Source organism: Ceratosolen solmsi, unplaced genomic scaffold, assembly GCF_000503995.2.
Source record: "Ceratosolen solmsi marchali unplaced genomic scaffold, CerSol_1.0 scaffold87, whole genome shotgun sequence".
In the NCBI taxonomy this organism is placed as follows: Eukaryota; Metazoa; Arthropoda; class Insecta; order Hymenoptera; family Agaonidae; genus Ceratosolen; species Ceratosolen solmsi.
The window spans coordinates 220,740-238,380 of record NW_011948455.1 but is presented as its reverse complement, the minus strand read 5'-3'; the positions used below and the strand labels follow the sequence as shown (position 1 = coordinate 238,380).

Below are 17,641 nucleotides of genomic sequence, written 5' to 3'. Positions count from 1 at the left end.
TTGTAGCGTTGTCGATGGTGAGATTTTAGCGAATACAGAGGCCAACAGGGTTGTCAAGGATAACGGTCGATTTGGAGTGACGATTGCACCTTCCCTTCATTTAGAGTGTTGTAGGCACTTCAGGATTTGAACTTTCTCTTGTTTCCTTCTTCTCACGGTTTGGCATTTTCTTAATGATGTAGTATACGAGAAGAACAACAATGTAACATTTACAGTGTACACTGAAAGTGAGAGATCGTAAGTCTCTTAACACTTCTTCGTGTAGTGGTATGTGGTGGTAACTTGATTGCTAGTCTCCTTCTAGCTGTCTTGTAGTGTGGAAGGATGAGGAGGGCCTTCTGTAGCGGCTCTTCTGAGAGTGTGTGCACTGGGTGCACCTAGTATGAGAGAGGCCTGCAACAGCTTCGTGCTTGGGGCACTAGTAAGAGTGAAACACTGCTCAGTATAAAGCTGTTGACTGTACCTTTCGTAGCGACTTTGCTAAGAGTGTTGCGATAACTGCACTAGTATTTGAAGGCCATGCAATGCTTCCTTGACTCGGTTTGGCTGACTGGCTCATGACTGAGTAGCGCTTATCTCATGATGCACTTGCCTTAAATATCTAGGCGAGGGCTTTATTAGCTGAAGACAAAGAGCCGATCATATCGCTAGAACAATGGGTTCAATTGTGGTGAGGGAAATAATGGAGGTGATTGTGCACTCATTTCGGATGTACCGGCTTTTCCGAGTCTCCAACGACCGTTGAATTGATTCCTTGAAATGATAACCGTTGATGATTTTCTTTGAAATGATAGCCGTTGGGATTTTTCCCCAAATGATAACATTCGAGAGATTCTCTGAATCTTGAACAATTTGAGGGGATTGATACATAAAAAATTATTTTTATCACAATTTTATCCGAATTAATAAATCGTCAGTTTGCTAACATGAATGTTTTACCCTGCCATAAACGTATATATTTTTATTTTACGATACACTTATGATGGCTATGAGGAAGCTTCCTATTATGACTGAACTTTGTTCGTTAATACTAACACTATGACACTATAACACAACTACTATGAATGTAACTTTGACATCACATAAATGATTCATCTATTATTATTATTAACTATTTATTGCCTTTTATTTAGATTCCAGGGAGCGCAAGAGATTCGGATAGAGAAACATATAAAGATTTTACATTTGATCATTCATACTGGTCATTTGATGACGCTGACGACAATTATGCATCACAAGAACAGGTATATATATAATATAAATTTTACATTATAAAATAAAAAAAATTATCAATATTAAATAAAAATTAATTTCTTTAGATTTGCTTGGGAAGCAATTTTTAATTTGGAATTAAATTTTTTAAATCACAAAGCTAATTTAAAATATGAATATTGATTTATACTTTTAAATAGTTATTTTATGTACCTTTTACATTATTCTTTACCGTTCGTTATTTAAACATTGGGTAAATATTTAAAATTGTAATGTAGATAATATAATGCTGATTGTTTTTATATTATCTATTCAATTGCAATATTATTTGCAGGAACAAATTTGTATATTTCCATTTTCATAGATATTATGATTTTATAACATCAGTTAGAAATACATAACGTAGAAACAAAAAATCCAAATTGAAATTTAGATATATGCCATTTTAATGAATGCTAAGTCGAATTATGTACATAAACTAAATAAAATTGAATCCCTAATTGTGACAATGATTCACTTTTCTATGCCTATAGAATGATGTTTTATAACTGTAACTTAAAATATATTAAAATTTTGCATTGACAACAAGTTATCAGGAAAAATTATTAAATTTAGTAATCTTGCATACATAAGTTTATAATTATTAATATTTGAATAATAAAGGTCTTTCACGATCTTGGGACGGAAGTTATCGAAAGTGCCTTTGAAGGATACAATGCTTGCGTTTTTGCATATGGCCAAACAGGTTCTGGGAAGACCTTTACAATGATGGGTTCGCCAGTAAGATTCTTTTTCTGCAATTTATGTTTAATATTTCGTTAATATATCTATTAAAATTATATACAAGCACTATAAGATATATCGATAAATTAATTTCTAATATTACTTCTAATAGCGCATTTGTATATTAAATTTTAATTAGGCTATTATACAAATAAGCTTATTCTTATCAGACTTATTAAACTTGTAATTAGAGTTTATTGTACTCGTGCAGGAATCTCAAGGATTAATACCTCGTATATGTAAGACTCTTTTCGCACGGATGATAACTGGTAAAGAAAGTGGTGCGTCTTACAGAACGGAAGTCTCTTTTTTGGAAATTCACAATGAAAGGGTACGCGACCTCTTGAGATCTGATCAAGCTGTATCGCATTCTCTTCGGGTCAGAGAGCATCCAAAGAGAGGTCCTTATGTACAAGATTTATCCAGTCATCTAGTTTATGATTACGCTGATATTCAGGTAAAATTTGTTTTTTGGTTTTTACATTTTATTAAAATTATCATTCATCAATTCTATTTGGTTAATAATTTTTAATAACTTTTTTTTTCAAATAAAATTAAAAATAACTTCGCGTTAATTTTATTTATTTATAAATATAAAATTTTAGAAATTCAATAATATCATAAACTTCCGAAATTAATTGATGAGGGCTGTTCGGGATTGGAGCAATTTCCAAGAATTTTAAAATGGGAAAAGTACAAGCCGTCTGACGTTTATGTTTATAAACATTGATTTTGAGAATTCTTGAATAGTCTACCTATGCCTTATTTTGTAGTGTACTACAATATTTCCGCATAGCACCGTCGGTTGAAAATTCTCGACTCTTCCAAGGCAGTGTCCTGGACTTCCTGAATATTCTAGAGCTTAGTTTCTGACGTCATCAAAACTTTCAGCATAGCAACAAGCCCGTGCATTGTTGCCAACGTTGGAAGCTGCCATGCGAATATTTAAGAGCAGCTCGCCACGCACCTGTGCTCACTGTATTGTTACCAATTATTCACTCATCAGTTATTGCTCACTGTATTTCTCAATCAATCAGTTATCAGTTATTATTCTCACAACCACTAAACTCCGCCGTATACCAGTCAATCAGTTTTACTAATATACACATATACACATATCAACCAGACTCAGCAATAATAAGATCTTAAGCCAACCGTGAAGCCAAATAATTTATAACTAATTTAAAGACGCCACATTTAAGCAGTCAAGAGTGCTGATTGCATTTCAAGAGTGAATATTAAATAAGAAACGCACCACCTACGTACTCACCACACAAGTGGGTAAGACAAAAATGACTGTACTGTATTAAGCGTCGCTGTATTCGGGTCTGTTCTCTGAATTCAAGCACCAAGACGTCACTGCGATCGGAACTGTACTCTGAATTGAAACTTAAAATTGAAACTTGAAGTTTGTGCATTGGTACTTGAAAAATTGAAACTCAACGCTTGTACATTGGCACTCGAAAATTGAAACTCGAAACTTGAAACTTGAAGCTTGTGCATTGGCATTTGAAACTTGAGCTTCTGTATTAAACGTTGCTGTATTCGGGTCTGTTCCCTGGATTCAAGTACAAAGACGTACTGATCGCAACTATACTCCGGATTAAAGGTCATACGTGGCACCATACAAGGAGTATCAAGGATTTACGCCCTTGCATATCTCAGTGTAGAATATTCCATCAAGCGCACTTCACCAAGAGGACCTAGAGCTTTACAACCTTCAACCTCGACTTGCAGTGTACGCTATCTCCACGTGAAACCATTAAGGAACGGAAACCTCACAAATTCACCATCTTAGAATCATCTTTATTGTGTAGTTTGTAAATAAATAAATAAAAAAATACCAAGATACACTATGTGTTAAATATTTAATTAATGCGCCATCCCCTTCCACTTGTCAGCAATCCTCCCACCGAACATCTCTGGGAGTTTTTTAGTCTAATCCTAAACAAGGGCTAAGAATTGAAATAATAAAAATGATATATTTGCTTCATTTTCAGCAATGTATGATAAGAGGCAACACATACAGAACTACAGCTAGCACAAACATGAATGACGTTAGTAGTCGAAGTCATGCTATTTTTACAATAACATTTGTACAAGCCGGTTTCAATGAAAACAATATGCCATCTGAAACTGTGTCTAAGGTTCATCTTGTTGACTTGGCTGGCAGGTAAAATTAGCCCATTATATTTGTATTTTACAAAGACCTATCAATCATTTCATTATTATTATTGATTTATTCACTGCTAATCTAATATATTTTATTATATTTTAAATCAATGAATGAATAACAATTTCAGATAAATAGTGACTATTAAAGAGTCTTATAGCTAAAATTAATGTAGTTTATCTAATTTCTTACGAAACACAGCCTAATTAGTATCATAAAAAATGCACGATTTATTCAGAATATTAAAGTATTTATTTAAATTATTTAAATTAATAGTGAAAATTATAAAAATCTATATTGAAATAATAGGAAGTACAGAAAATATCATCCATATAATAAAAGACTCTTGACTTGATTCATCGTGACAAAGTTTTCTTGGTTAAAAATTATTTTTATTGTTTGTTGCAGCGAGCGAGCGAATGCGACTGGGGCTACAGGACAACGGCTGAAGGAAGGTGCCCACATAAATAAATCGTTGGTAACTCTTGGCTCAGTAATTTCAGCTCTTGCCGAGCTTAGCTCAACAAGTGACGCTAATTGCTCTAAGCGCAGTGTTTTTATCCCCTACCGCGATAGCGTCCTTACATGGCTACTTAAAGATTCACTTGGAGGTAATTCCAAAACGATTATGATTGCTGCAATAAGTCCTGCTGATTGCAATTATGGTGAAACACTCAGTACATTAAGATACGCTAATCGTGCCAAGAATATTATCAACAAGCCGACGATCAATGAGGATCCAAATGTCAAACTTATTAGAGAACTCAGGGAAGAAATACAGAAGCTAAAATCACTCATTGGCAAGGATTTTGTAAGTCTTTCAAATAATTTAGCTTAGTTTTGAGAGAAGAAAAAATTGAAAGTTTTTATAAATAATTGAAACGTGATCTCTTTTTATTATTAAAAGAATTGTTTGCTTATAAGAGCCTATAAGAGAAAAACCTTGTTTATAAATTTTAAAAGTATTGATATTAATAGTATTAAGGATAAATATTTATGAAATGCAAATTTTCATTTCCAATTTAGAAATATGTTGTAATAAAAATAGAAAGATGAAAATGTCATTCTTTAAAATTTTTAGTTATGTAAATCTACACTATTAAAAATGATAATTTAAATTTTAAATGATAAATTTTTCCTATCATTTATTACCAAAATAATATATAAAATCATTATATCTTATAATATTTTATGTAATAGTTTCAAAAAGCCACATTCACTTAAGCACTGAAATTAATTAAAATAAACTACAGCTTTAATTTAATTTCAGAGTATTGAAAGACCACAGGTTTTGCTCGCGCAAATTCATGAGAAGCAGGAACAGGAGAAAGTACTGACGGAGGAGTGGGCCGAGAAATGGCGAGAGACGCAGAAAATTCTTTCAGAACAACGTGCTCTCGGGCTTAGAAAAAGTGGTGTGGGTGTTGTACTCGATTCAGAAATGCCTCACCTCGTTGGAATCGACGACGATTTACTAAGTACTGGTGTCACACTGTATCATTTGAAGGAAGGCAGAACACTCATTGGCACGAAAGAGGCAGTATCTACACAGGTTTGAGATGGAAAATAATTTTTTTATTTTAACGAAACAGAATATTTCAATTTCATGACTGTATGCAAGATTTCATTCAACTATTTTGCATATAGTACTTAATTAATTTTTTTCTTTTGGATGAAACTCCTGAGTTTTACTTATACGCAATACATGTACTTATACACCAATTTTAATAGTACTTGGTATTTAGCCACAAAAAATTTTCAAAATCGATTATTTATTTTATATTTAAAATAATTTAAATTTTATATTAAATATTTAATCGTGTATAAATGGAAAAGTAATATTATAATAATAAACTATTTTTATAATACTAATTCATCTACACTCATCCAGCACAACTATTGGATCTATATTTATATTTTGCTTTTACAAATGTAATTGTTTTAAATTTAAACTACAATTTGAACTTTTTGTGTATTATGTATTGTAATATCGTGTAATTATATGGTAAATAATATATAGAGAAATTCAAGTTTAAATATTTGTTATTTAAAAGCTCGTGGGTAATTTGATTGGATTCTATTATTTATAATTTTACATAAATCCTTGACCCTAGGACATCGTACTTACGGGTATTGATGTAGAGCCGGAACATTGCATAGTAGAGCTTGAGGATGGTGTGGCAACTCTGCATCCGCTCTCAGTTCACTGCTGGATAAATACAGCACAAGTGGACAAATTGACGCGACTTTCTCAAGGCTGCATTATACTACTTGGCCGCAATAACATGTTTCGTTACAATGATCCAGTGGAAGCAGCTAAACTGCGCAAGGAAGGCGGTCTCGGTAATGGCAACCTCCAATCTACAGTGGTCAATCTTTCTCGCCTTTCACTCCTAAGTTGGAGCATTTCGGATTTGCGTACATCGAGTTCTAATGATAATTTATTAAACTCCAGTGAGGATTTAGGAGTCCTCGAGGAACTTGAGCAACAGAAAGCAGCTTTAATTAAGGAAAAGGAAGACTTCAAAGTATTGATATGTATTAAATATTTTTTTACCTTGCATAGTTTGCCATAAGATAGAGACAGAATATGCTGATTTGAAAGGATACTAATTTGAATTAATGGATTTAACATTCATATTTCGGTAATTAAATATACCTTTAAAACTTCTACAAAAAATCAGTATTTTTCTTTAAAACATAAATAATATCAACTACAAGAATTTCATTATCCTATCTGTGTTAAGTATATTATGTATAAAGGAAGCATTCACGATTATTTGGAATACAAGCAAAATTGAAATGTTCGAATTACAGGTCTCGTTAAAAAAAATAAGCTTATTTTCACAAATTAAAATTTACTTTTGATTGAAAAATAATGAGAATTTGATATATAAAGATAGAAATCTTATTATACATTATAAGAAAACGTGTATAAAATCAGAATAGAATAAATCTAACAGTTGCAATACGTGCATACAGATTGACTGCAGATTGATTTCAGACCTTTTAAAGTTTTCATTTAATCTTATATTAAAGTGTAATGACATATAATTATAGCGTGAACAAGAGGAGCGAGAGGAGCGTTGGACGGCGCGGCGCGAAGCCCTCGAGGAGGCCCAGCGTGAGCTAGAGCGTGAGTGGGGCGCTCAATGGCGCGAATGGGCTGAGGGCATCGTCGCCTTAGAGCGCCGTCAACGCGAACTGCACCAGCGGCGCCGGCTGCTTGAACAAGAACGTCGCGACGAAATGACCCAAGTAAGTGATGAGATGGACTCGACGACCGCTACTACTCGGCATTTGAGTGTTTCGGTCAACCACCAATTTTACTTGATCCTCTTCGCACTTGGGGTACTCATTTGTCTTTCGGGTAATATCATAATTTACTCACACGTCTGTCCCCTGGCGATGTGACACAAAAAATCTCTTCTCCCTGTCTCAATGACGCCTGGGCCTTCTTATTTCCTTATGAATCCCACATTCATCTCGTAATTATCCATCTGGACAACTTTAAAAGTCTAGAAGCCATCAAGTTCTAAGCGGCTAGTTCCGCGTACCTATTGTGCATGATTTGCGAGTCACTGAGCCGTCTCCTTTTCATTGAAAATGACAAATGGTGGTTGAAGGTCTAACAACTTTACCAAGTTTTCGATTAAATTTTAGTTTAAATACGAAATACGACGGTTTTGTTAATGTGTGGCAAGATTTTTTGAAGTCTCGATTTCGTGAAGACAATCTAAAAATCTGTGAATATTACAAGCTCCATTTAAAACATGGTTAATATGTTATTATAGTTATCAATAGTATTGTAATAGTATAAAAGAGTAATTTCTCTTTTGCTATCAAACGATTATTATGCTAAAAGTAAGGCAAATATTATTTTTGTTTAATTAAATAAATTTGAAAATGAGAACCAACAGTTCACCTAACAATAATGTTTTGCATCAATAATATTGCAACACTTAACGTAATGTTATATTTATAATCACATTTATATTTTTTTTCAAATACAAAACTATAAATACTAAGCTCTATTTGTTTACAATTTTATAAGATCTTGTAATATTAATTTTGTTTTTATTTTTCTTTAATTCCGACGAATTATAATTTACTGATTCTGATTTCTCATTTTCTTTAATTTTTTGTAAATCTATTATATATATATATATATATATATATATATATATATATATATATATATATATTCGACAATGGACAATTAAAAAATTGTTATTTATAGAGTAACCTACATTTTTTATATTAATTAATAGATTTTTATCTTTATTGTATATTTTAATCTTCAACCAGAAAATATTTCCAATCCACTTTTTATTTTTAATTATTAAGATTAACGATTTGAATTTTTATTTTGACATATTTGAGTTTATAATATTGAAATTAATTTTATACGATTTAAATAAATAGACTTATTGGAAATGGATTGATATTATTTTTTCTCATTTTCAATTAAATTTTGAATGGTTAAATTGGTTAAGAGATTTTCTTTTCAACTACAGTATTTATAAAATATTAATTCTTTTTCAAGAGTAACATTATTTTATAAAATGATATTAACATTTTATATAGGTTTACATATTATTTAATAGATACTTACGCATTTACACAATTGAAAGAATTAACATGTATTCTATAGTAACAATACTATAAGGCGTATATTGATATTTCTAGATTTACAGTTTTATGTCATAATTTTTAAGTGCATCGTTTAGTTGTTATTTTGATAAGTCATCACTATGAAAATATGAAATAGTCGATTAAAAGACAATATTCATATTGATATATCGGAGAAATCTGTTATAATTTGCATTATTTATGAACGTTTCTTTCATTACTGTTTTGTTTAAATAAAAATGCAAGCATAAATGAAAGTTGAAATATCTTGTGTATACTGCATTCTATTTTATTAATAAACATTATAAGATCTGCTGTAAATTATGTAGATCAATATAAAAAAGCCGCTGGTCATATGAACGGTCAAAATAGACTTATGAAAATTCGCTTGAGTAAAAACAAGTATCAATCTCTATTTATGATAAATAAAACAGTCATAAATTTTATATACTAGTTGTATTTACAAATGCTTGCTGCGCATGCCTATTCTTATTTATAAAAATAAAGTAAATAAGAATATATTGTATACAATGAATACTTATTTATATTAACTCAATGTGCATTAATCATTATTTATAATAATTTATTAAAAGCATATATATTTGCCGTAATTTTTTAAATATAAATATATAGAATTTATAACATTAATACGTTAATTATTCATATACATAATAAGTAAAATCAAGATCTTCTAAATTTATAATTGTAAAAATTTATTAATAAATTAAATGTTATCAGTTATTATTAATATTCTCCACAGATAAATTTTGATCTATTACGAAGATTATTATTACATTTTTCTTGTGATATTAATATTATACTTTGCAATTATAAAATTTACAAAAAGAATTATATTCCTCTAATATTAAAAAAAAATTTAAGTTAAAATCTTTGCCTTTAGTAATAAAAATATTTTGTATAATCTAAGATTTTATACTTGAAAATGCGTTACTATTAAAAGTGGATTGTTTATTACTCTAAATAAAAAATATTAGTTTTTCCAATTTTTTTATAAATTTATATTGCAATACTTATCAATTAAATCTTTTATAAAAAGCTTAGTTTCAGAAATAGAATTTTGTTAATTGAAGAATAATTTGTTTCGATCTACTTCCAATTTTTAACGGAAACAATTTTTTATATTTTTTTGTTTTAATATTTATCACAATTATAATTCACAATCATAATTCCGTAAAAATAGATTAGCAAGTTGAATACTTAACTTAGTATGCATATTATTCTATTTTTATAAATTTGATCTATTCTTGAAAATAGAACTTTAACGATAATCACATCAATTTATTATTTTATTTATCATATTTCAAAATCATTTAATATAAAAACAATTTAATAGATAAGCTTCAAAGTATAAAATAACATATTATAATCTGTCATGTTAAATACAATTTTTTAGCATAACTAAAATATGAATAATTTATCAAATCAAATGAATTAACTGACAACATTTCATTTTAACTTATCAAAATAACATGAAATACGAAAAATATTGGTAAAATAGTATTATTTAAACTCATAATAATTAAACTGCATTTACCTATGTATAATGTTAATGATATAATTCTTGTGTAGAATGTTTAATACACAGTATGTAGCAATTATTACAATTATGTATTAAATTATAAAATATACATTAGTTATTAAACATAACATATTTTTATAAAATGAAATTATTCTAGTCTCATATTAAAGATAAACGCATTTAGCATTTATTTTTAAATTATTAGAAAATTAAAAATACTATATTTTGATTTGTTATTAAATATTTTATTCAAACTATTGTATAATAGTGAGTAGATATAAAATATTTTCACACGTGAAATTATAAACTGGAAGATAGTTAAAATAATATTAAAGTCAATTAAACAGATTTTCATAATCATCAGGAACTATAACATAAAAGATATGACAAATAGATCTAAAAACGAGTTTAGTTTAAAATATGTTCATTCTAACAAGAATAATCTTCTGTATTCATTTTTGGTGTTTCTATCTACCGCGTATTTGAAAATATGCATACTACCGGATCTAGTATATCAGATTCGTATTATAATTTGAAAGAATATTACTTAAATAAGTAATTTGACTGCGTATCACTTGTCAAAAATATCAATTTTGAATGATTAATTTTTGACAATACTAATGGATTTATAGTGCCAAAAAATTAATTTATTACTATTATGTTATGATATATATATCAATAAATTTTTTATATGAAAATTGGTTTGGGTGAAAATTTATATTCTTATATACTATTTTGTTTTTAATTATCTCAGCACTGTTTACTTTTCTAAAATTTGTTACAGAGATTCTAACAAAATCATTTTGTATATTGATAAATCGTGAAAATCACCTGTTTACTGACTGAATAAGAAACCATTTTTTTTTGTAACGCATTTATTTGATTATTATTACGTTAATAGAATATTGAATTTGAATATTACTATATTTTCCATTTTAATTACACACGTGTGAAAGTGATTGACAACATTTCATAATTACTATAATTGATATTTTTAAGAAAGAGCTGATACGATTTTCTGAATATCAATTATATTGAGAATAAAATTCTGGAAAATAAATCCAAATATCCAATGTCTCAGATAAACATAATTTAATGTATAAAGTTATTTAGTCGGTAACAGCTGACTTACACTTATTCTCTTCTTTATTGGTAATTAGTAATTCTTATTATTTTGTACTATCAGTTTGTAAAAAATTGTTATAATTGATTAAATTGGCTTTCTAATAAAATATAATATCCATTTATATATCTATTATTGATCACATGAACAATTTAACAGATACTTCAATTAATAAATACAAAATATTATTTAACACATTCACAAACTGTAAAATAACTAACACTGTATTTCAATTCACACTGAATTCACAAACTGTAAAATAACTAACACTGTATTTCACTGTCTGTTTTTTGCATTCACTTTTTCACTCACTCAATATCTTACTTATTCTTTATCCCTTCATGTATATAACAGTAAAAATAGGGATGAACAAAAGGGTATACACATCCCTTTTTTTACTGTTTCCTACTTTCAACTTACCAAGATTTTCATTTGTTTATCCATATTCTATCGATAACCAATGCATTAATTATGAATATATATGGTTGAACAATACATTGGCTTGATTCACTTGATTTTTGCGATAATAGTGTGAAATGGGAAATACGAAATGAATGATAACGAATAAGAAATAAATGGATGCGGTGATGAGATGTTCGACACTTTTGCGTAAATTTTGCAGGTAAGGTGCCCAGCTATGTATAACAATGATTTCGAAATTATTATTACAGGTATTTTTTTAGAAAAATCTCAACACGTTGCATTGATTTTATTTAGTAAAAAGGAATTACATGGAGACAAAGCTTACATTCGGTATCATTTTTAGAATATAGCATTTGATGCAAATTTAAACAGTAATTTTTTTTGTAATTTATTAATCTTAATTTATCAAAATGCTACTTTTTAAAATAATAGTGTAGTTCTTTAATATAAATATACGCCTTCTATGTTTAAATAAAGATTTTAAGCATATTCAATTGGAACCAATATTTAAAAATAAGATCTATTAAAAAGTTTTTATATTTATTTGCAATATTTATTTTTTAACAATATTTGTGATGTAATTATTTTACTTCATAGAGTAAGCAAATCGTATGTAAATGAAATATGAAATACTGCAAACATTGAAGTAATATTTATTATATTACAGAGCCACCTATAAAATAAAAATATATAAGTAAATGTATGCGTTTTATATTTAAACATTTAAACACCAGTGCAGAATAGTACTTGGTGCAAAGAAAATAAGTTTTTCTCCATGTTAACAATAAAATAGCATGATAACTATCTATTAGTTAAACCTTGTGTGCTTATGTTAAAATAATCACACATTCTTTAGATGCATAATATTTATAGTTCAGTTATTAATTTATTATTATTTAGTAAACTATGTATAATATAGCACACAATTTTTTATTTTTTATTCTTTAATTGTCAATCCGTGGTATGTTCATAAATAATAGGTTTTGAATTAAGTCTTATCGATTACTTAATATTATTTAATACCCATTGTATTCTTTTATTACTTCTTAATTATTCCATTATTACTTTCCTCACACTATTTATTATTCTTAGTTCTATTTTTGTTTTTTATTTAACACATCGGTGTGTGTGTGTGTGTGTGTGGCTAGGGAGAAAGTTTGGGTAGGGAAGTCGCCTCTCTTCGCACCACTCTACAGTCCAAGCATCGTCAATTCCAAGAGTTCATGAACATACAGAATCGCACGGAGCGAACCAGAACGACCACGAAGCAACAGGTAATGATAGGCATTTTTATTATAGTACGTCATTCATTATCATGAATACGGTGGATTGATCTACTCACTTTTAAATACAAGTACACATACGGTGAATAAACAAATATTTATTTCAGGTATATCCAATTTCATTTAAAATATAAAATTAACTATTGCCGGTGAATTTAAATGTATGTTAAACATTTTTATCGAATACAACGTAATTTTATTACATTTCAAGTGAAATGACAGATGGAAATTATGATTAATAAAAAATGTATTATTAAATTCGAAACTTATAAATACGTTTACAGATTATTGTTTAAATATCTGTATTAATTATCTATTTTTTTAAATTATTTAGGCCTATTATTGCATAAGCTTACAAAAACATTTTTTGATAAAATTATATAAAAAAGAGCGTTAAAAGAAATCTCATTTAAATATAAAGAAATATTTAACTTGTTGAAATTAATCAACAATTTGAATAAAAAAATCAATAATTATGTATTATTTAGTTTCGAATAGATTTTTTATGCCTAAAATAATAATAATATATTACGTATAATTCAATGTTAAAAAAATATGAAAATTTTTATTAACATTTTCGGAAACAGCGATTTGATGACAAATTTTGTGGATTCTACTAATTAGAAAAAAAAATTAATTTTCTTTTTTAGACCGATGAGGGCACAGAAAGTGAAGGGAGTTTACCTGAATCTTGGTCGAATATTAATGATGACAAATCAATAGATGCCATAAAGACATTCGTCAACAATAACGTTAGTACTATTTTTTTCATTTATAACATTTAAAAGAGACGTAATTAATTAACAATATTTATATAGAAAGAACTAGCGGCACTAGATTTTGAATTGCAAAGAAAAATGAAAACCCTGAACGTCCATCAAGGCAAAATCGATAAAATGGATGAAGAATTAATGGATTTAATAGAAAAACAAAAAGAAATCGATTGTGTAAGTATTCATCAGTTTAAGTTATTTCTAGAAGTATATTTAATTATAAAATATATTATAATTATAAAACTAGAACTATAAATATAAATTAAATTAAAATTAGAATAGACATATGATTAAACATGAAAATTTAATGGTGAAAGATTATAGAATAATGCATTTAATTATGCAAATCACAATAACGAGTCATAAAAAAATCTAGATCTATTATAATTTTCATTTCAATATTATACAATAACTTGTCAATAAACCATTCATTTTATGTTTCAATAAATGTCGAAAATAAAATTTAAATGTTTTCATGAGTGTGTCTAACAATATTATATTCATAACGATTAACACGTAAAATATTGTAGATGAATCAGGACGGCATTTCAGACAAAAAGTTTTTGCTAGCAACTCGTTCCCAAGACCAGCTTGAAGAGATAGTGCGACGTAAATGTAGTCTGTCTTTAAATCTGAAGCAGGCACTGCCTGCTTTCTCGAGAGACGACTTTTCAAAAATCAGTGGTGCCGAAGGCAGCGATGAAGGACTTTCAGATTTAGAGCTCGGACCTAGTGAACAACGGAAGTGTAAAATTGCCGCAGCTCTTAATATTGTATATCCGGAACTCGAAAGTATCATCGATACTGCTGAGACCTTTCACACGGCTACCGCTAATTCTCCCGACGTTCGTGTTCAATTATCAGTGCTTCTAGATAAAGGAGTGCCGCACGTCGAAACTCAATCAAAAAATAATAAGGATAATAAAAATGACAGTGAACTGAACTTTCGTACTTCCACTGAAGACATTCAATTCTTTCAACATTGTAGTTCTTCATCTAAGGATAATAGGACCTGCTACGAATCCAGCAGAGATGTTGAGGTAGTATTACCTTTACTAAATATCTGTGTGTCGTCGTTACTAATTATGACAGATTGTTATATAAGAAAATATTAAATTTTTTTTATATGCTACATTTTAAAAACATATTGCTTTGAACATTTATCCATTTGATTTTATCCATTTCATTTATGCATTTTGAACATTTATGCTTTGATAATTTATCCAATTTCTAGCATTTTTACATATTCATCACTAACTAATTTATTGTAAAAAATTAATTTGTTGCTGTGTTAATTAATAATTATTCATTTTTAAATATCAAATTACATATGTTATAAATTATGTTATAATTTTAATTATGGTTGGTTAGATTGGATCTAGAAAAATAATTATCTATTTTGTCCGTCGTATTGGTTGATACTGTAATGGATAAAAATATATAATGTATAGTCTTACTCGGAGCATTTGTAATTTAAGATGAAAGTACAAATGAAGGAAACTTATGCATCTATTTACAGATGAGCTCATCATCGGAGCTAGGTATAATAAAGCAGGTCGGTATGACTCAATTAACATCAAGGAGGGATTCGATGATTGAGCGCAGCCAAATCATGAATCGTCTAAATCAAAAGATTGCTTATCAGCGCACCCTTGTGATGAAATGTCTGGAGTCAAATCCATCATCTAAAGAAGAGCTTAATCATCAAATAATCGTACTACAAGATCTCCAGCAGCAGCAAATCGAACTCGAATTCTCGTTACTCGAGCAAGAAGATAAAAATGAGAGTGCCCAGCACAACAAAGCCTCAACGGAAATTTTCAACAAAAACGTTTGTAAAAGACTGTCGAGAAATTCAGAACCAGCATCGAATCTTTGTTATGATAAAGGATATAAGGATGATAAAAGAACGGCTGAATTGAGCCAAAATGAATCAATTGCTAATATAACAAATTTCACCAACTATGTTACAAGATCTCGCTCGAGGCCGAGACAATTGAACAATGATGATAAGAATAAAAAGATCCGGAACATCGTATTAAATCAATCTTCTAGCAGAGGATACTCTTCCGTCTATCTATCGGTGAAACATTCAATCTTGAAATCGAAAGCTTGTTCTTAAGTTTTACTCTCTTACTAATACAGTTATTCATTATTTATTATTTATACCTATATATTAAGATTTTATTTAAAATATGATTATTAAATTGACAATTTTTGTTTTCATACTGAATTTTTATTTATTCAAATTTTATAAAATTAAATTAAATCTATCAAATAATTTACTAATCATATAAATATAAATTACTAATAAATGTAAATACATATAAATTGATTATCTAATATATTTATGTAACAAACTATCTTTTTCTATCAATTTTATGTAAGATCATATAAAAATAATTGCATACATATAAAAAACAAAACATTGTTTTTTAGAGTCAGAACCGGGGTGAAGGATTAACGAGTCCGTACGCCCTGACGTTAACGCGCTCTTTACCATCACTAATTGCTGATGCTGACAGTATTATCAATGTGATCATAAGCGTGCCTTCGTACGTTATACGAGGTGCCGGCACTTCCAGTCACTATGAATACGAAGTGCGTGTCATTGCCACTGACGATTGTTGGACCCTCTTACGCAGGTATAGAAGATTTCGGGAGTTATACGTCATGATGCGTCAAACCTATGGTACCAAGGTTAGAAATTATATTCTGCTCTTTTTAAGCGTCGCTTCGCAATATGTATCTATTCCTGCAAATGAAAAACTGTTTTCATTATGCATTTATATATATACATATACAGGTGAAATTCTTCTCCTGCATCCTTAGATCATTTCATGGATGATTGTAATTGTATGTTAAAATATAAAGATTCGTATTTCTATGTTAGTAAATTAACAATGACTGCAGGTATCGAGCATCCGATTCCCACCACGACAGATGTTCGCGAGATACGAGGTAATAGCACGTCAACGTCGCAAGCGCCTCGAGGAATATTTGCGACAACTGATTCAAATGTGTTCAGAACTTCCCAATTGTCAGTCCCTTCACAAATTTAAAGGTAATCTGAATAACATTGACAAGCAGTCATTGCTCGAGTTTAGCTCCTTTTTTCGTCGTGGTACTTTTGAAAGCAGTAAATACGGCACTAGTTAGAATTGTTCGCCGATGCAATAAATAAGATTTAACTACGTTTCGTAGTTTTTTATAATACTTTTCATACTTACGGCAGCATTCGTGTTAAAAAAAAGTGAATTTTGGAGAGAGATGTACATAATTATTATACGCGTCTAATTATTACTAGTGTTGATTCGAAAGCTTTATAAAATGGCATATTTGCAAATAGTATATACCAAAGTAATACAAGCTAGCAGCTGAAGTAAAATGCTAACTACTACTTTGTCAGAAAGTACTTTACGGATTTTATTTTAATTATTTATAAAAACAAACCTTGTTTTATTTATATACTGTAACTATTATTTCTTATATTCATAATTAATACATTTCTTGTTTAAAAATAATTCTTTAAACTCAAGAGTAATTGATTTTCAATTTTTAATATATGTATACATTTTTACAAACTTTGATTACCTTTTATAAATACTGTTTATATTGTTTATAATAAACATTTCATTTAAAAATTTAATTATGTATAAATTATTTAATAAATAGAAAGTTCTTTTATAAATTAGAATT

At 28.8% G+C, this 17,641-nt stretch overlaps 1 protein-coding gene across 1 annotated transcript; it reads left to right on the top strand.

Moving 5' to 3' along the window:
* The first annotated feature begins 655 nt into the window (after positions 1-655).
* Klp98A (kinesin-like protein 98A) lies at positions 656-17,181 on the top strand. The gene is made up of 16 exons (XM_011505312.1): positions 656-688; positions 1,134-1,244; positions 1,876-1,992; positions 2,207-2,452; positions 3,996-4,168; positions 4,577-4,979; positions 5,439-5,720; positions 6,283-6,696; positions 7,229-7,430; positions 13,039-13,160; positions 13,820-13,921; positions 13,988-14,116; positions 14,473-14,982; positions 15,462-16,025; positions 16,382-16,642; positions 16,856-17,181. Exons 1-16 carry the CDS (start codon positions 656-658, stop codon positions 17,099-17,101), a joined length of 3,915 nt encoding a protein of 1,304 aa, XP_011503614.1. The 3' UTR covers positions 17,102-17,181.
* Positions 17,182-17,641: the final 460 nt, after the last annotated feature.

Bases quoted from the DNA above. Each gene is read 5' to 3' on its own strand.
- Klp98A (XM_011505312.1), top strand. From the start codon at position 656: ATGGGTTCAATTGTGGTGAGGGAAATAATGGAG. The intron at 6,697-7,228 runs GTATTGATATGT...ATATAATTATAG, and splicing joins AGGAAAAGGAAGACTTCAAA to CGTGAACAAGAGGAGCGAGA. The intron at 16,643-16,855 runs GTTAGAAATTAT...CAATGACTGCAG, and splicing joins GTCAAACCTATGGTACCAAG to GTATCGAGCATCCGATTCCC.